This window comes from Lycium ferocissimum, chromosome 6 (genome assembly GCF_029784015.1).
Source record: "Lycium ferocissimum isolate CSIRO_LF1 chromosome 6, AGI_CSIRO_Lferr_CH_V1, whole genome shotgun sequence".
In the NCBI taxonomy this organism is placed as follows: domain Eukaryota; kingdom Viridiplantae; phylum Streptophyta; class Magnoliopsida; order Solanales; family Solanaceae; genus Lycium; species Lycium ferocissimum.
The window spans coordinates 50,667,277-50,687,486 of NC_081347.1; the positions used below are offsets into that span (position 1 = coordinate 50,667,277).

The 20,210-nt window shown below is 33.8% G+C and overlaps 1 protein-coding gene across 2 annotated transcripts; it reads right to left on the reverse strand.

The window, feature by feature from the left end:
• Nucleotides 1–7,236: 7,236 nt before the first annotated feature.
• Nucleotides 7,237–13,003, reverse strand: LOC132059770 (uncharacterized). Of its 2 annotated transcripts, none has more exons than XM_059452552.1 (10): nt 12,444–13,003; nt 11,906–12,027; nt 11,694–11,756; nt 11,312–11,401; nt 11,054–11,219; nt 10,766–10,955; nt 9,610–10,424; nt 8,502–9,101; nt 8,025–8,090; nt 7,237–7,563 (listed from the first exon to the last, which is right to left on the reverse strand). In XM_059452552.1, the coding sequence occupies exons 1-10, from the start codon at nt 12,999–13,001 to the stop codon at nt 7,456–7,458; spliced, it is 2,778 nt and encodes a 925-aa protein (XP_059308535.1). In that variant the 5' UTR covers nt 13,002–13,003; the 3' UTR covers nt 7,237–7,455. The 2 variants fall into 2 exon arrangements, with proteins under 2 accessions (XP_059308535.1, XP_059308534.1); XM_059452551.1 differs by having other exon boundaries at nt 11,906–12,033.
• Between the last annotated feature and the right edge of the window lie 7,207 nt (nt 13,004–20,210).

Below are 20,210 nucleotides of genomic sequence, written 5' to 3' on the forward strand. Positions count from 1 at the left end.
GGTGAAGTGGGGTTGGGGTAAGTGGTGGAATGTTACTTATGAGACTTGCTTTAATTTCTCTACTTCCATTAGGAAAGTTATTTTCGTTATTTTTAATTATTTTTCTAAAGAAAATATTTTTCAAAATTTTGACCAATGGAATATAAAGAAGCTTCCATACCTAACACACTCTACATATTAAAATCATCTTTGAATTATTCCAACCCAACATTTTCTTCCAAATTTCCTTCGATCACTTGCAAGAGCAAAGCCTTCATGGTGTGTTTGGATAAGAGGTGTTGGTGGACCTTGCACTATACTTACTACTGTTCCTAATGAAAAATTATTATCGTACTTAAAATATCATTCTCACCATTAAAATCCTACGATATTTGTCTAGAATCGAATTTGCAAAAATTATAAATGTTGAAATAAATACTTGTGCTTCGTAAGGTGAGCACAGGAACCGCATTCTCATCTACCAGGAGCGCATAACTCAATCCTCGGAGAGAAACAAGTTATTTCGAGATTATAGTGTCGAAATTATATGAAATTAAACAATAATGAACTTAGGTAAGATATAGTTTTCAATTATAGATGATTAGATTTTTTTTTTTTTTTAAATAGATGCTTAGTTTATTGGACTAGAAGTGAGATATGCTAGGTATAATATAAAATATGTGCTAGGTATAATATAAAATATGTAATTGGTTTCAACTGAATAAATTGGTATAAGCATTTCTAATTTTAACCTTATCTTTCTTACAGAAAAACTTTAGAATAAAAGACGTGAAGAAGGGCAAATATGTTATTTGATTCCGAAATTGTTATCTCACATAGAGTGTGGTATAAAAATAATACCATAATTGTGATAAAGAGCACGAGATTGTTAATCCTAAAATAAAATATTGTATCAAACATGAGATAAAATTATCCCTCAATTCATCCCGTGATTATAATCTCTTATTGTATCAACCAAACGATCTCTATAGATATTGTCCTATTTAGTCTAGGTCAACACAATTTTAAAACGTGTCATTATTGATGAGAGTGTTACATAAACCTCCATATGAACTCAACGTTCTCGTTGGATTTGCCCCATCATCATCTCAAAGTATGAGATTTGTCTAAATGCAATTGAACGCTAAAGTTTATCCACCATCGCTCAGGTTACGCTTGAAGTGCCAATAATATCATATGCAACAACTTAACCCTTTGGTGATATTGTTCGTTTTGTATCTAAACTAACACAATTTTAAAATGTGTCACTGAGATTTATTGAGTTGTTTCGTTATGTGCCTAAGGTGGTTTGCCATTGTAGGATTTATTCTCTAAGAAAAACGTTTAATAGCATCAATCTAAAAAATTAACTGGTTAATTTAGTTAACCTTATTTCTTCTTAAATATTTTGTTTAATTAATATTTCACTAATTGAAACAGTGAAAATACATCTAAAAAAAGTAATAATCGACTTATTATTTTTGTGAAACCTCAATATCAGAAAATAAATTAGTCTGATAAAACAACTACTTTTTGAGATTCAATATAGTATCAAATTAAAAAAGAATTCAAAGAATATATAACTGCTTTAAACTAAACATAAAAAATGGTGGAATCGATGAGATTCCTCCAACCTTCTAGGGTCGAAATTTGTAATGAAGAAATTTTTGGTAGGAAGTATTTTCTCGTAAAGTAGGCCTTATATAGAGTCTATTTGGATTGACTTATTTTAGGTGTTTTTAAGCCAAAATAGCTTTTAAGCACTTTGTAGTGTTTGAGTAAATTAAAAAGTGATTTTAAACACTTGTTTTTTAATTAAAATGACAAAAATAAGTCAAAAGTCATAAGCCTATCCAACCGTTCTTATAATGTTAATTTAATTAAGTTGGAAATCGAATATCAGATGATTAAACTTAATAGTCTTCCACTTGGGCTAACATAAATAAAATAAGGGGTAAACAATTGTGTTTGAAGGGGGTGGGGGTGCACTAGGAAAAACAATTTGCCTTGATGATGGTGCAGCACAGGTAATAAGAACCACAACTTTTTGTAGCATAGGGGGAAGAGTAATTACCTTTATTTCTCAAGTCTAGTCTTTATCCTCCCTTATATTTTGTGGGGCTCTTTTTTTCTTTCTTTTATAGAAATGGACAAAACAATGCTGAGTATTCAGATCTGCTTCACAGCGAAATGTTCCCTCTTTCCCACCTTCAAATTTCTTTATTTTTTTCAAGTAGTAAATTGTTGTTTAATTACACTGTAGACCATGGGTCGGGCTAAAACATTTTGGATCCTACTAACTCATAATTGAATAGCCAAGTGACTCCTGCAAAACATTTTTTTCTTCTTTCTTTTTGTTTTTTCTAGAATTAATTTGACTGGAAAGGACGTTTGGTTTAATGTGATGGTCAGGAGTGGATCTACACGGTGTTTAGGGGGTTTATTTGAACCTCTTTGTCAGAAAATTACATTATATATATAGATATAATTGTTATTTTATATGTATATATTAAATGTTAAATCCCCTTAACACAAATCGAACATTCAAATTAAGTAACAGGGGTTCATTTGCATAGAGCACCTACTTTCAAGTATAGTGTCTACGTTTTCTTTCAATTATTGGATGTAAATTCGACTAATTGAACCTTATTATTTCATGACATTTTAAATTTTATAATACAGTCAAAGCCCGTAACAAAAAGAATTACTTACTAAAAGTTATAACAAAGTTAACTGCAACTTAAAATATTTCAAAACTTAATCTGAATTTAACTGCAAATTAAACGGGTGATTTCATGTCAACTTATAATATTACTGCATTACAGTTACGGAATTGGGACACACTCCATGGAATTAAGATAACCATTTATAAGAAAGAAACAAATAAATATTTAAATAATTGCTAAAGCTTAAAAAAAGAAAAAGGAATATGCTACAGCTACTTTTCTTGAGGATGGATAATTCTCAAAACTTTTTGGTTTAATCCAAAATTCCATTAGCATTAACCCTCCTTTTCATTGTTTTTCTTTTCTTGATCGCTTGATCCATCCCCAAAAGAATACTTTTAACTAGGCTCGTTTATCGGTCGTGTCAGATCGGGGTTAGTACATTTCGGATTAGAATTTCAAATTTTAATTTCTGTAAAATACAATTTGAATTCAATTCAAATTAATCTCGGATCAGATTTTTGATGTTTGCTTCGGGTAAACACTTCAGATTTTTGGATCGGATTGTACTCCTAATTAATTTAGTGATACTTAGTTTATTGTTAAGTATATAAGTAGGAAAGAACAAAAAATTGTTTGTCAAGACATCAAAATAAAAATATTTTATTTTTGATATAATTCTGTATTCATACGTATACATATGGATTCAATTAATTCGGTATACGTATGGATTCAATCCGAACCAAATATCCAAAATCCGAAATCCAATAGCGTGAATCGATTGGATTCTTGGATATATCCGAACTGTGCACACCTCTGCCTTTAACCATAAAATAAAATGAAAAAAGAAAAGGAGAGGATAGATTAGCCCATATTTTATGAAGAGACAACTCCGGGTCAAAAGGGCAACCCGAAACCTATACACAGACAGAAGTGTCGTTATCCATTTCACGTCCCCAAAAATCTAGTCAAGATTTTGTGTTGCGTGTGACAAACGCGCTGTGAACGAGAGTGTGATTAATTCAATCACTGATGATGTAAGTTGGAATAGTGCACGTTCACTTTAAAAAGTAAAATATACTGACAAACTTCTTCCTTCTCCCTACTTTTTCCAATTCTCATAAATTTTAAATTTTAAATTAGACTCTCCTCTTTTTTTTTTTTTTTTTTATTATTATTATTTCCTCCGTTCGCTTAGACTTTACAAATTCCTTAAGAAATAATAAATGAAATAAATAATTTATCATAATACTCATATTAATTAATATATAGTCTTAATGGATTTAAATTTTTTTGAATGAGTAATTAATATTAAGGATAAAACAGAAAAAATAATTTTTTTTCCTGACATGTAAAAGTGGACAAGTTAAAGTAAAAATTTATTTTTGGAAATAAAAGTGAACGGAGAAAGTAATTCAATGAGTAATAAAAAGGGAGCAATTTTTTGCTGCTTTGCAAGAATCAAGAGTCATTACTTCTTTCCCACATCATCCGCCCCCTCCCGAAGAGCATGGTGGAATGGATAAAATCCTCCATCTTTAGAGATTTCGGGTTCAAGTTATGTTAGTAATGAATGGAGTTCCTTTAACTTTAATTAGAGTTTCCGAGTTTGAATTTTCAAAGAGAAATTATAATAGGAAATACTCTTTTTAATGAGTATACGTGATGCAAATAGGAATTAATTGAATTAATACGTATTTTGTGGTGCAAATTTTAATGAATTTAATCAATACATACCGAATACGGAGAATTCTATCACAAAGAAATCATTTTTTCTTTTTGTGTCCGGATTTTTTTTTCCTGCTTTCATTTAAGATTTCACTATACCTTCTCGTCAAACTTTTTAAAAATGAAACCCTTTTTTTGGAGCTTCTTTTGTCAAAAAAAGAATGATATATTCGAAATATTGAGTAAATGCATCTGAAATATAATCGGATATAATGACATATATAATTGACATCTAAAAGCTGTACGGTTCCTTCTAGTTGAGTGTCTTTACATTACAATGATTATTTGTTTCGTTAAAAAAAGGTCACTTCATATTTCATTTCTTGTGTTTTATATAGACATCTCACAAAGGAAAAATATAACTCTAACCGTGAGAGTTTGCTCATATTGTTAATTCCAAATTTGAATAAAAAGAAGGTTATGGTAGATTAACAACGGCCCACATAATCTGTTTTTGTTATTTTATGATAGAATTCTCTCATAATACTTGGGACGTATGATTGAAATATTATGCATCCCAATAGATCATTTATAACAATGAAGACTCGTATAACCGATCTTAACTAGCTCAATATTGATGTGTATATCACGTATTGAAAGGGAAAACATATATTGTACCTGATATTTTATACCAAATAAATTAATGGAAGAAATATATGCTCCTTGTATGTATGTGTAACGTATTGAAAGAGAAAACATATATTGTACCTGATATTTTATATCAAATAAATTAATGGAAGAAATATATGCTCCTTGTATGTATTTGAGTTTACGTTATATATACACCTCAATATAATGAATTTTACACCATCAGATCCTTTTATCTATTAATAGGTAAACTATCTTTTCGATCGCCATGATAATATAGCCACCATAATAAGAAGCAGGCGTAGCAGCTAGAAGTATTCGCTTCACGTCCTTGAATTATTATTCATGAATAAATTGGGAAAGCCGGCAGAAAGATACGATTTTCACTTCGTAGAGCCGATGCTGGTGTTGCCTGCGGGTAGGGCCGTCTCTCACTCCCGTCCCGGGGCGCTATGGGGCTTTTGTTTTGGAACAGACGACAGTATTTTGCTGACGCTTAATTACTTTTAAGACTATAAATTTCACATTTTAATTAAAGAGACTTACATATAAATACTCATGGGTAATCTAACAGTATAAAAAATTCTTATACTGACAATATATGTAACTTAAACTCTATACATTTATTAAGATTGAATAGCTTTTATTTTCATTTTAATTTGTAAGTCTTAAATTATCTTCTAGCAGACCTGAGTTTGAATACTGCCTAACAAAGTTTCTGTTGAAGTAATTTTGGTCAAAGGTATTCCAACTACTTCACCTTCCATGTCATTATGCCATTCATATCAGAGGCATAATTAATGCATGGAGCGGGTAAAAGTGCAAATATGAAGAATTCCTTGGGTGAATAAAAACATTATTGGAATTTGTAACAGTATATATATGTACATTGTTTAGTGTTGTGTCCAAGAGACCACCTAACCCTGCAACATTAATGTTTTTTGGGGTTTGAGGATTTAATTAACTCTAACATCAAACAAGTGGGATTGGGACATGGGTCTATTTAGAGGTTTTAATTATAACATACTTCGAGAGTACCATATTGTTGCTGGGCAAACAAATATAAGTACGGTTATGCCAAATTAATGAACACTCAATCATGTTAGACACGTGGATCTAAGTTTGAATTTATGGATTCAAATTACAAATTTTATTTCATTTTTTGGACTTAAAATTTATTATTTTTATATATTTAGTGAATTTTTAATACGTACCCTAGGGGTGGATCTGAACCCCCTTCATCGGAAAATAACATTGTGTGAAACGGATATTATCAGCACTATTTCCTAATTTAATCTAGTACTCTCACAAGAAAGATCCCTCTTAAAAGAAATCATAAAAAACTGGTAACCCACAGGCGTGATAGCTACCGATAGATATATTTAAGATTTTACATTTAAACTATTCATAAAGTGTTCGTCTTTGCTTTTCATGTTTTTGTAATCCAATGATATTTGCAGTACTTAAGACATCTTATGACACATTAGCAAAGATATAACATTAATAAATGAAGTGGTATACATATGCAATTTTATAGGAATTTTGTAAGGATTTGATCCAAGATCTTTTAGCTCGAACACTTTCATTTAAGATTGTTAATTATTAAATCAAAATATCCGGAGTTAATTTCATATATAGTCATGAACTTAATGATCTTTATAATAATAAATTTACAAAATTATAAAATAACTGAATTTATCTACTACAACAGTAGTTACAAAAATATTTTTTGTGATATGAAAGTAATTAAATAACATGGCCACTAACAATAAAGTCACCAAATATTTCTTTTATACTAACAAAAAACCACCTTTATTTATATAAATTTTGTCGTTATAGTCTGTAACATATAGTGTTTTCACTGTTACAATAACCCAACTCAACTCTTTCAATAATTTTCTTTAATGTCATAAAATGATTCATGATCAGCGACGGAGGGATAAAAAACAATATTATTCATAACAATAATTCATGATAAATGAATGAAAACACAAAATAAACTCACCACAACTTATGAGTTGCGCTACTTATATTTTTGTTTTTCAATCATGCTCTACATAAAGATTAATTTAACTAAAGTTGGTATATAGTTTTTCATTTTGTATCAACTTAGATTTTTTTTTTTGGGTTAAATGTCTTGAATTCGTTGGACATGTTTATCTCTCATTTTTTACGTACCTTTGTTGGACAAGCATGATATGAGTGTAAATAATTCTATTCTTCCAAATTCCAATCACACGAAAATTTATCAAAAATTAGATACTTGTAAACGAGCTATATAACATAGAATTTCACCAATGCTGTAGACCTAGCTAGAAGCATTATTTTAGTCTAAGGAGTTATACAGTTTCAGTACGCAGAGACATGTTTGAAAACTGTACAAATTTGTTTATTTTCTAATTTTTGTTTGGTTCTTCTATATATTTACATGTATAGTTATTACTGCTCGATCATTTCCATGTCCTGCAGCTATTGTTGACAATATTTTTTCATGTTATGATGCTAAAGTTGCCCAGAAACTTGATATGCAGAGGCTAGTAGGAGTGCCAATGGTACGTGACCATGTCCAAGCTGTATCCCCTGTCCGTCGCATTTCTGCCAACTAAAATCATGGGAGACCAGAGTTCAAATTCAAAAATAACTTTAGGTGATTTCTTCTAATTTGCTTAAACCTTGAAAGATAGAGTTACTTGGTCTCTGTGCTGGTAAAAGGTAATAAGTACCTAGTGAAATAGTCTGGTGCAACGTTACTTTCACGTATGGTCGCTCAACTTTACCCATTAATTGTATAGTGACTTTGTTATTATAGTGTGTAAAGTAAAGTTGCTTTAGTTGACAACAAATAATGTTGTAACTTGACTATTGTAGTGGATAAAGTTCAGTGACTATACGTGAAATTAACTATTGAGTTTTCAAACCTCAAAATATTTAGTGTTTCACCAGACAGATAAGCACCTTTTAGAAATGAGGTTTTAGTGATTGTTTAAATTTGGAAACTCTACTTAGCAATCCAACGCTTTTCTAAGTGATTGACTTTACTGAGTAGAGTTCAAGTTTACTTACTCTGCCATCTCTGAGCTCAAATATGACTGAATCTTCAGAAAAAGGAATTGGTCTTGTAATTGCCACCTGTTTATAGACCAATGTTAAACTGTGAGTCTGTGACAATAAAGACTTTGTTGCATGGACTCAGATAAAACTATTTGATTCAAGTGAATCCCCTACCATATATTAGGATTGACAAAATGTCTAAGGCTTGGTTTATACCTCAAGTTTTAAAAGTCTTCATATTTTTCTTAAATTTCATGCCCGGTCAAATGGTGCCACCAACTATGTGTATAAGTGATTCAGTACTGTTTAGGATTCAGAAAGGTGTGCCCATACCAATGTTATACCTATTGGACTATAAGTCATTCGACTCATTCACATCCAGATCATAAATGTTTGAAATCAAAATTATGCAAACGGACGGATCAGCGTCCATGTAACATAGTCTAAAGATTCAAGAAGCAAGTAGAGGAATTTTCAATAAATACTAACCTTGGAGTCACAGTTTTTGTTTAAGGCTTGCAGGTTTTCTTCAATTTTCTCTAAACGAGCTGCAAGATCTTCGTAAGTACAAGTTTCCTTATGATCATGTTCTTCATTTTCCTTGACTTTATTTTCCATATACGGAAAGCCACAGCATCTCCATTTCCACGTCCCATTGTCCAAAAACCTCAGATACACTTCTCCATCTGAACCTACTAAGAACAAATGAGCACCTTTGAAGCATGGTCCCGGTGAACCAACAAGGACAACACTCGGCTCTGGCGTTCCATGTTCAATCCAATTCCATCCGTTGGATGGATTCCAATTATATTCAACTAGTCCACCATTTTCCGAAAGCATGAAAATAGAACCTTGCAGTGACAGTGAAGATAACCTCATTGCAGTTCCAGGAGACCTTGATAGAACCAAATGTTGGGATTGGTAATGCTCGTGCCATAGTTCAGTCACTTTGTTATACTGGTATAAGCGTCCGTTCCTTCCAATGACAAACACCACGTTCTCTCGGAGCAGTTCCTGGTCAGCAATGCTTGCGATCTTCATATTGCCTGGATACCGACAATCTTTCCATTTGAACTTTCTCAGTGCAACCTAAGAAACAGGTTTTGACTCTTTAGCCTTTGTTTTATCACTATTTAGACTGAAGATTTGAAATTTCAAGATTTCGAATCTAATAATATGTTTAAGGCTACTCATTTTAGCCTTCATTTTAAATCACCATTTCGACTGGAAGAAATTTCAAGATTCTAAATCTAACAGATGCTTAATGCTACTCATTTTAGCCTTCATTGTATACTACTTAGACCAGAAACTTATGAATTTCAAGATCTTGAATCTAATATATGCTTACTTCCACTCATTTTAGTCTTCATTTTATCAGTATTTAGACTGGAAGCTTTGAAATTTCAAGATTTTGCATCTAATATATGCTTACTGCCACTCATTTTAGCCTTCATTTTATCACTATTTAGACTAAAAGCTCTGAAATTTGAAGATTTAGAATCTAATAGTATGTGCTTATAGCCTCTCATTTTCTTTCTGATACTCACCTTTTGGACTACTAAAACTAGAAAAATTAACATAGTATAATACTACTTACTGCAAATTGTAGCAATCTCCCACTTTTGCTTACAAAGAAAAGTGCATCTTCTTTTCTAGCTTTTCGAGATTTCTCTGGTAGATCATCCCATGGAGGACCTCCAATTACCTGCCTCCCTTTCTTCATAGCAGTGCAATTAATCCATGCTAGTTCATCACTATCTCTTTCTCTGATGTGCAAACTCCTTTGTTCATCAACCAAAAACAAACTTCCATTGTAGTTCCCAAGGGCACCTCTCATAGCTGTTGAATGATCATGCTTAAGCCAAAACCACATATTTTCAGAATTTAGATACTCGAAAATTAGACCACCTTCCGTTATTAGGAAGAATGATTTGCCTTCATGCATCACCCTCAGATGGAAATTTTTGTCCGGGATATTGTAGTCTCCCTCGGGTTCAGCAGCTTTTTTCCTAGCTGACATATCAATTGATATGTAACTTTGTTGTTCTTTGCTACTCCTTGATCTCCTTCGATCAGGTTCGTTGATTTCATCTTTGATGCCTGCAATGCAATTCAACGGTCCATGTTCTTCAGTGCAATATTCTGCATTCCATCCTTCAGTTTCTGGGGCATCTATTAGAGACCAGACATATTTCTGGGATGATCTTCTTCTAGCATTAATTTGATAATTCGGTCCGGAATTTTCACCACCTAGGCCAGATAGGTGAAGCTCTCCAAGCCTACCATCATCAAGTGGGAAAATAATTCTGCCAGGTTGAAATTGCACTCCTGGAATTCCTCTTGCAGCCTTGGCATGAGGGGGATAGACGTGATTGATCCAACTTTCTCTAACATCATCCTCTTGGTCAATACCTGTTTTCATGTCAAAAGTTCAATTTTTCGTGGCAGATTTAATAAAGGCCTTTTTTCATTTTTGGCCTGTCGGCCGAAATTAATTACGGGCGCTAGCCAAAATACACAAAGCATATACACTGATTATGTATATTGTGTATATTTGTGTATGTTATATGTATATTTATGCATACAATATGTATATTCATGTTAAAAATTCAATTTTCGAGGCAGATTTACTAGATTCACTACAACTACATTCTCAAAATATTGATATTTCCTTAATGGTTGGATACTGTGACTGTTGCTAAGCAATGAACTAACACATTTAGAAGGAGGAGAAAAGTATGCCAGAGACATACCTGAATGATCTGGAATTCGATATTCGAAAACGTAACCAGCTGCAGTTGTAAGAAACAATGAGTTTGAATTTTCAGCCAAGTTTTCTTCAGAAAGGCATGTAATGGAAGACACAATATGATCTTTTGGATTTCCATGATTGATCCATTTCCATTTCCTTCGTTGTGACCGTCTCTCTATTAGATATCCTCCCTTCATATGTTCAAAAATTCATAAGAAGGAAGTCAAAACACGATATGTGTTGCATCAAAATAGATGGTGATGCTGAGGGAGGGGAAAAGAGCTTGCACCTTAGTCAAGAGAAACAAAGATTTTGAAATAGCTCCATTGACTCCTTTTAAACTGCAACCTGTAGATGGTTTCAGAGAAGTATCTTGTGTAGAAGACTCTTTTCTTATATGCTTCTTCCATGATGGCCTTGAGCTCTGATCATATTCATAAAGATCACCTGCAGTACTATAGAATAAAACATTACATCCATTAGGCAAAGCACAAGGGTTATTTGAACAGTTGAACCAAAAGAATCAGGATGCTTTCTGCTGTTTCACCTAATTGTAAAGACTACTTCTGATCTAAATGTAGATACGTCCGCGATTGCTGCAACATTTGCTCCAGGGGGTTTTCCATGATTGGTCCACCTAATAGCATTTGTAAACAAATATTTAGGTCTGTAATAGCCAGAAAATGAATAGCTTTGTCTATTAAGAATAAAAATGCATATAACATACACATATAATATACACAATCAGTGTATATGTTTTGTATATTGCGCCTGTAGTTAATTTCGGCCGACGGGCCCAAAATGGAAAAATGCCTAAATAAAAGTGTGTTGTTTCAAACGGTTTAAGATCTTAGATGTGATGATCACACACTTCAACAATAGAAATTTAAAGACCACTTTAGTCAACCATATACATGAGTGGTTCTTACCTTATGGGATCAACCTCAGTGAGTTCTAGTAAAGTTCCATTCTTTGTGCAGAAATATATTCTCCTGATGTTGAAGGACAAATTCAAGGTCTTATTAGCATGGACTGGAGCTCAGACAAGTCACAACTATCTGCAGTAACATAGTTTAACTTTGTATTTTCCTCAAGAAAATCCTTCAATATTGAAATAGTCAAGTGAATATACTATACTCACCTCCTATCATTGGAGACAACTCCTGATACAATTTGAATTACAGAACTTTGTTCTGTTACTTGACTTGTTTGGTGATCATTTGGAGGTGTAATATCTATCCAGACTGGCTGATCATCACTTAACTGCAACTGAGTAGATAAACAACAATTTTTATTGAGAATCATAATCTGATAAAACAACAACTGCGCTTCAATTCCAAGCAAGTTGCGGTTGGCTACATGGATCCTCACTATCCACGTCTCAAATTATAAAACAGAACTAAAATAGGATATTCACTAAAATTTACACCAAATGAAGACAAACAGAAAATATTGATTGAGAATTATAATCTGATACTACTACTATTATAACAACAACAACAAAAACAATTACGCCTCAATCCCAAGTAAGTTGGTGTTTGTTATATGAATCCTTACTGTCCATGTCGTTCCATTTAAGACAGTCTATTTCCAACATTACAAAAGAGAATTATGATCCAATATTCACCAAAATTTATCTGATACTTGAATGATTGCCTTGTATGTTTTTTAAAGGTTACCTGATAGAGATATCCTGATTCTGATAGAGCAAGAATTGTCTGATTGACAATGAAAACAGAAACTGCATATCCTGCTGATATTGGCAAATCATGAGGTGCTATTACCCACTGCAATCCATTCCAAAATCTTTCATAGATTGATCCACTTACACCAGTGATCCAAATGGATGTTTCAGACATTTTTGTCAAAGAAACTCTTTTTCTCAAAGGGAGATAAGAATAAGAATTTTTTTCCTCATCCTTAACTTTTGTAATAACTATCTCCCTTTGTTTTTCAGGTTCTTGATAAGTAGTTTGATCAATTCTATTGACTTTTGTACAGTTATCATTGAAACAAGAAACTAAGTCATAAGGCAAATTCACTTGAATCCAACTGTTGGATTGATCATCATACTCCCAAAACCTGTTTGTTTTCTGCTCAAATTTCCTCTGAGCTTGTCTTACATATTGGTTAACAAAACACGACTCTGACTCTAAATTTGAAACAACAAAACCACCCAATGATGGCAAGATAATGAAAATCTTGAAGAACTTGAGCAACATGGTTCTCGGAGACATAACAATATCATGAACTAGATATGAAGATACTTCCATGGACTGTTAATCTAGTTTTCTGTATCTTTAGTGACCCATATGGGCCATAATAGAATAGACTTCACTTGTACCATTCTAAGGGACAACAGGTACCATTTTTGAAAGTAATACATACTTCTAGCCAATATTCTTCAAGAGGGGTTGGGGTTGTTGGGCGTAGGGGAGGGGGTTATGTGTTTGTATTATTGTATGTATGAAAATAAAAAATATCAAGTAGTTTGTTCCAATTATGATGGGGGTAGTTTGAAGGGGGTAGTTTGAAACTGGTATATATATGTATATAGGTTCTTAAATTGTGAGTACCTGTCTAGTTCAACCAATGGTTTCTTTGTCAATAGAAATGGTAATTAAGACTAAGGTGATGAAATCTTTCATGGGGCAGTTGTTTAACTTTTTTTTTTTTTTTTTTTTTCAAATAACTCTGTATATTTGTTTTCTTGTAATTGCTTCCTGACTTTATCAGATGCTTTAATGCTTTTCTTACCTAAAATTGATGTCTTCCCTCAGTCTTTTTAGATTGTGATATTATTCTAATTGGAATTTCTAGCATGATGTGACTTAGTAATCGAAGAAATGTGTAAAAATTATGGAAGACTTCAAAAGAGCTAGATAATTTTTTTTCCCATTTATCTAAGCATTAGTGAGTAAAATTATTTAACACCTATACCGGTGGGAGGTGATATATCCTTAGAGAAATAGTTAAGCTGTACCAAACTTATTCAAATATAATTATTATAAAAAGAAAAAAAATCTAATAGAAATAGCTAATAAGAAAGCGTGTCTAAGATTTTTATCCCATATTTTCATAAATCACATTAGTGAATACGATAGATACAATTTTGATTCTTGTGGACCTGATTTTTTGTGGAATCTTTCAAGATTTAATAATTGAGGATCACTTTTGGCCCCACTATCCCCTCCCCCACGCCCCACGCCACCCCGGCCCCCGACAGACTCCAACCCAACTAAAAGCAGTATTATTTCATATCTAATCTAACTTGATGTTCTGTATAGGCAGTGTAGAGTTGGCACTTGGCAGCAACAGACAGAATAAGATTCAATACTACTATTTTAGTCCTAGTATTAGGTGCTATTCCCTAGCGAAAGCCATCAAAATTGATACTGTCGTTGTAAAAGCAAAGGCTAGGCAGTGGTACCAGGAGATTTTGCTTATGACTCTTCCAAATTGAGATATATTCATTTGAACGATCTATATGAGTTTGCTTGTCACTTGCAAGGAAATACTATTTTCAAAGGATGGGTAATTTTTAGCTGGATTTTATGCATAATGTTATGTTAGGAAAAATAGCACAATATTGATATTGAACTTGGAATTAAAAAAAATAGTAACCAAATTATCACAAACACTGTGTCGTGGCAAGCCACCGCTGCGGCAAAAGCGATTTTCGGCCCGACAGGACGTACAAATCGTTCATAGCCGGTCGCTCTCCAAGGTTTTATAGTTCTTCCAGAAACGTGTACTCGTGGCTGGAAGTTGGAGTATTTTGCACAAAATACAATTGCCCAGATTTATAGAGGAAACAAAAAGGATAAAGAAAAAGGATATTTTTTTTTTGGTGTGTTGATATGTTCTCAAAGGTCTTCAATTTATAGGAAAATGCTAATGCGTAGCATTTACAGACAATACGTTATTACAAAAATCAATACATCAGTTATTGATGTTTAATAGCATGAGTTATCGTGAATGAGTTATTCATCAATTCAACGAAAAACGCATTGAAAGATCGAGTTTTGTCATGAATGAAAAGAATTCATTCATTCAAAGAAGTTACATTATTCCAACAATTAAAGACTTTGCATTAATCTCAACAGTCCCACTAATGCAAAGATAAAGATTAAGAACAAATTAAAGGGCGAAAGGAAGGAACATGTACTTAAGTGTCAATATCTTTCGATTTGAATTAACACATAGTGAAATGAGGCAACAACTAATATCCACAAAGTGAAGTACTATTGAACTGAATGGACATAAGTTGAGACCCCCTTAACACAGACGATATCCTTAATTTTGTGCAACCTCCGCGATACTAACAAAGTGCCTTTATGGTCATGCACACACCTTGGGTCTAATGAGTGCTTTAGAAAGATGGCCTAAGTCTTTCATAAAAGGCGACCACACCTTTACACTCACGTAGGTGATTTCATCAAATCTATCTTATAGACCACCTTAAGGTATGGAATCATTAAGAGCAAAGACCTCAACCTTATAAACACTACTACGCGCCATAGGGATAGGAAATTTAGTGTTTATTGATGGCCTATATGGCTTCGTTTGACCACAAACGGGTATCCACCATATTACCTCAATCCATAGGCTTTAACCCCATCCCCCTTGACGTTTCAAGGATCATTTTCCTTGCTAAACCATTGGTCAAAGGATCCGCCAAATTTCTTTCGGACCTTACATATTCCAAGGAGATAACACCATGTTTCAACAACTGTTTAACTGCACCATGTCTGATGCGGATATGTCTCCTTTTTCCATTGTATACATTGTTCTTAGCAATCCCAATTGCCGCCTGTGAGTCACAATGTAAGGAGACTGGTGAAGCTTGTCTTCCCCACAATGGCACATCTGCCAAAATGTTTCTCAACCACTCGGCTTCTTGCCACCTTGCCTCAAGAGCAATAAACTCGGACTCCATAGTAGAAACGTGCTATACGCGTCCGTTTGGAGGACTTCCGAGAAATAGCATCTCGCACCTAAAGTAAACACATGCCCACAGCGGAGCTAACTTCATCATTGTCGATTTACCCGGCCACAAAAAACCTTCTAAATGCCAGGAAATTTATTAAAATGCAAACACCAATCCATAGTACCTCTCAAATACCTTAACAAACGATGAAGAGCATTCCAATGTTCACTACTGGGATTATGAGTATATCTACTCAATCTATTAACAACAGAAGCTATATCAGGCCGAGTATAGTTCATGAGAAACATTACACTCCTAATTATTTTAGCATATTCAGTTTGAGAAACACTGGATTCTTTATTCTTTTTCAAGTGTATGCTAGGATCATAAGGAGTTCTTACTGTAGCAACATCAAAACAATCAAACTTCTTTAACATCTTCTCAATGTAATGAGACTGACACAAAGAAAAGCCATTAACAGTTCATTTGATTTTAATGCCTAAAATCACATCTGCTTCTCCAAGGTCTTTCATTTCAAACTTAGAACACAAAAAATTCTTAGTTTCATTAACAACATTCACATTAGGGCCAAAGATTAACATGTCATCCACATATAAACATATAATCACACAATCAATCCTATCATTTTAGAATAAACACATTATCGGCATTAACAACAAAACCATCAGCCACTAATGTGCCATTGAACTTTTCATACCACTGCTTAGGTGCCTGCTTTAGGCCATACAAGGACTTTCTCAATTTGCATACTTTATCTTCCTGTCCTGGGACCACAAAACCTTCAGGTTGAGTCATATAGATCTCTTCCTCTAAATCACCATTTAGAAAAGCCGTTTTAACATCCATTTGGTGTACCACTAAATTATGAATAGCGGTAAAAATGAATAAGAGTTCTAATGGTCGCTATTTTAGTCACAGATGAATAAGTATCAAGTAATCAACACCTTGCTTTTGGGTAAAGCCCCTAATTACAAGTCTAGCCTTATATTTATCAATTGTACCATCAGGTCTTAGTTTCTTTTTAAATATCCACTTGCTACTTATGGGTCTAGAACCTGAAGGCAAATCATGCAAGTCCCAAGTTTGATTAGAAACTATAGAGTCTAATTCACTTTTAATGGCCTCTTTCCAAAACATAGCATCTATTGACCTCATAGCTTCATCATAAGTTTTAGGATCTTCCTCTATTAAGTAAATAGACACTAATTCATCATTTAAAGCATCAATATTACAATTCTCAGTCAAGAAAGTAGTAATAAAGTCAGGACCAAAACTTGTCTCAATTTTGCGTCTTTTACTTCTTCTAAGTTCAATTTCATGCTCATTATCAACAACGTTAGAAAAAGGCACAACATGAGAATTAACATATATAGATATAGAAGCATTATTTTGCACATCATTAGGCACACTATTTTTCAACGGGAAAACATGCTCAAAAAATTCTGCATCTCTAGATTCACAAATAGAATAATCATTCAAAGACATAAATCTATAAGCAGCACTATTTTGAGCATAACCAATAAAAACAGTGTCAAAAGTTTTAGATCCTACATTTACCCGTTTGAAATCAGGTATACCAACCTTAGCCAAACACCCCCACACATTCAGAAATTTCAAGTTAGGGGAAAAACCTTTCCACAACTCATATGGAGTCTTGTCTAACTTCTTATGAGGGACTCTATTAAGAATATAACATGCAGACAAAACAGCTTCCCCCCACATGTTGTCAGATAGACCCAAACTTAAAAGCATAGAGTTCATCATTTCGTTAAGGGTTTTGTTTTTGCGTTCAGCTACACCATTTTGTTGGGAGTATAGGGAGCACTAACTTCATGTATAATACTATTTTTCTCAAAAATCCTCTAGAGTATTGGTACTATATTCACCGCCCTATCGGATCTAAGCCTCTTGATTTTTCTGTCTAATTGGTTTTCTACTTCTGCTTTGAATTTCAAAAACATGCTTTCTGCCTCATCTTTAGACTTAAGAAGATATACTTTAGTGTATCTAGAAAAGTCATCAACAAAAGTAATGTAATACTTCTTTCCACCTTTACTAATCGTGTTCTTGAAATCGGCCCCAGTACGAATGTACTAGTTCAAGCAATTGCTTCCTACTAGTAATGTGATTTAAATGGCTTCTTAGCATGTTTTTCTTCTACAAACACGGAGGACACTTAGAAAATTCATCAACTTTTTAACATAGGATTAACTCCATTTTTCTAAGTCTTTTTATAGAAGCAATATTAACATGACCTAGTCTACCATGCCATAAATCAACAGAATCAACAATATAAAACGAGAACTGGAAACATTTTCATTATTGATAATCTCTTGAACAATGTTCAGTACAAATAAACCCCCACTAAGATACCCCTTCCCAACAAAGTCTCCTCCACGAGAAATAATAATTTTATCAGCTTCAAAAATAAGTTTAAGGCCTGCTTTGTTGAGAAGTGCTCCAGAAACTAAGTTTCTACGAAGGGAGGGTACATACAGAACATTGTTCAAGGCTAAAGTTTTTCCAGAAGTTAATTTAAGTAGGATTTTTCCTTTACCCATAACTTACCGGTGAGCGGAGTTACCCGTAGACACACTCGCCCATGTTAGACTCCTCAAAGTTATGGAACAACTCCTTATCAGCGCAAAAATGCCTTGAAGCGCCCGTATCCAGAACCCAATCAGTCTTGTTAACTACCAGATTCGCCTCAACGACTACAACAGCAATAACTTCATTCCCCGTAGCAAGATTGGCTTGGGCAGCACCTTGTTCTCCCTGCTTCGAGTTTTGCCCGTGTCTTTGATTACAGCGAGCGACCACCCGTGACCAAGTTTCCCACGGAACGAAACAAGGTCCTCAACTTTTGGATTTGGCTCTCCGCTTGTTGAAGTGATTCTTCTTCTTCCCATTTCCCTTTTTGGGACTTTCTTACCTTGCCATTAACTTTTGTCTTTCACAACGCATTTAAGTTTCCACAAGGTTAGCTTTAGTGGGAGAGTTAAGAGGAAAGAGCTTTCATCTTATCTTTGAGACGGTTGCCTCTTCGCTCCTCATGTGATTGATCGGTTCTGAAGGTCAAGTCCTTCTTCTTATGCTTCGCTGGTTCCCCGTAATCACTCTAAGAAAGCGGGAATTTCTCAAGCAGAACATTGGCTTGAAAAACCTCACACATCTTCATGCCCTCGGTCAGAACAGCCGCACTCAAGTTCTCATACTCATGAACCTGTTCCATAATTGGCTTATTGTTAACCATCTGGAACTTAATCAGAAACGTCAACTGACATACTTTCTTCCCCTCGCATCATCGAGCGCCATATTTCTTTTCCAAACTCCGTCCCATATTTCCTCGACGATTTATAAGTAACAAATAAATCAAATAAAGGATTAGTCATATGGTTCAAAGAAATGCCCTCTAATAGTTTTGTTATCTTTTTCAAACTTCTTTTTGGTTGCATCATCAACAACCATAGCAATGCTAGAACTAGTAGTAGCATTAGCAACATCAACAACAGTGTTAGAACCAAAAGTAAGAGGTTCGTTAAACAACAAATAATCAGCTTCTAATTGTTCAAAGAAAATGAGAAGTTTCTGTGACCAACGTTTAAAATTATTTTCGTCCAAAGGCTCGAGCTTTGACAGATCAGGAAGAGTTTTGTTCAAGGAAATGGCCATTTGTTCAATATTGTATGTGTAAAATCGCTTTCAAATTGTTAGGAAAAATAGCACAATATTGATATTGAACTTGGAATTAAAAAAAATAGTAACCAAATTATCACAAACAACGTGTCTTGCCCTTTGCCTTGAAAGCGATTTCGACCGACACACCGGGTACAAATCGTTCCCGACCGGTCGCTCCCCGAGTTTCACGGTTCTTCAGTAAACGTGTACTCGTGGCTGGAAGTTGGAGTATTTTGCACAAAATACAATTGCCCAGATTTATAGAGGAAACAAAAAGGATAAAGAAAAAGGATATTTTTTTTTGGTGAGTTGATATGTTCTCAAAGGTCTTCAATTTATAGGGAAATGCTAATGCGTAGCATTTACAGACAATACATTATTACAAAAATCAATACATCAGTTATTGATGTTTAATAGCATGAGTTATTCATCAATTCAACGAAAAACGCATTGAAAGATCAGGAGTTTGTCATGAATGAAAGGAATTCATTCATTCAAAGAAGTTACATTACTCCAACAATTAAAGACTTTGCATTAATCTCAACATGTTAGTCCATTAACTTCTGGAATTTGAAAGACGTGAAAAGGTAACACTAGGTACTTTCTCTTGACAATCTAAGATTTGACGTTTAGAGTTACTCCACACTACTATAGTCATGGGAGGAAATAGGTACGTATAGAGTTACTCGTCACTACTATAGTAATGGGAGGAAATAGGTACCGTTGAATAGTTAAAGGTACATACAAATTGATTAGTATACAGCTGAGATTAAAAAAAAAAAGTGAGGGCTCCACATGAATTTGACTTTTGTAAATG

Bases quoted from the DNA above. Each gene is read 5' to 3' on its own strand.
- LOC132059770 (XM_059452551.1), bottom strand. From the start codon at position 13,001: ATGTCTCCGAGAACCATGTTGCTCAAGTTCTTCAAGATTTTCATTATC. The intron at 11,757-11,905 runs GTGAGTATAGTA...CTTCAACATCAG, and splicing joins GTTGTCTCCAATGATAGGAG to GAGAATATATTTCTGCACAA. The intron at 11,220-11,311 runs GTGAAACAGCAG...TTTATTCTATAG, and splicing joins GAAGTAGTCTTTACAATTAG to TACTGCAGGTGATCTTTATG.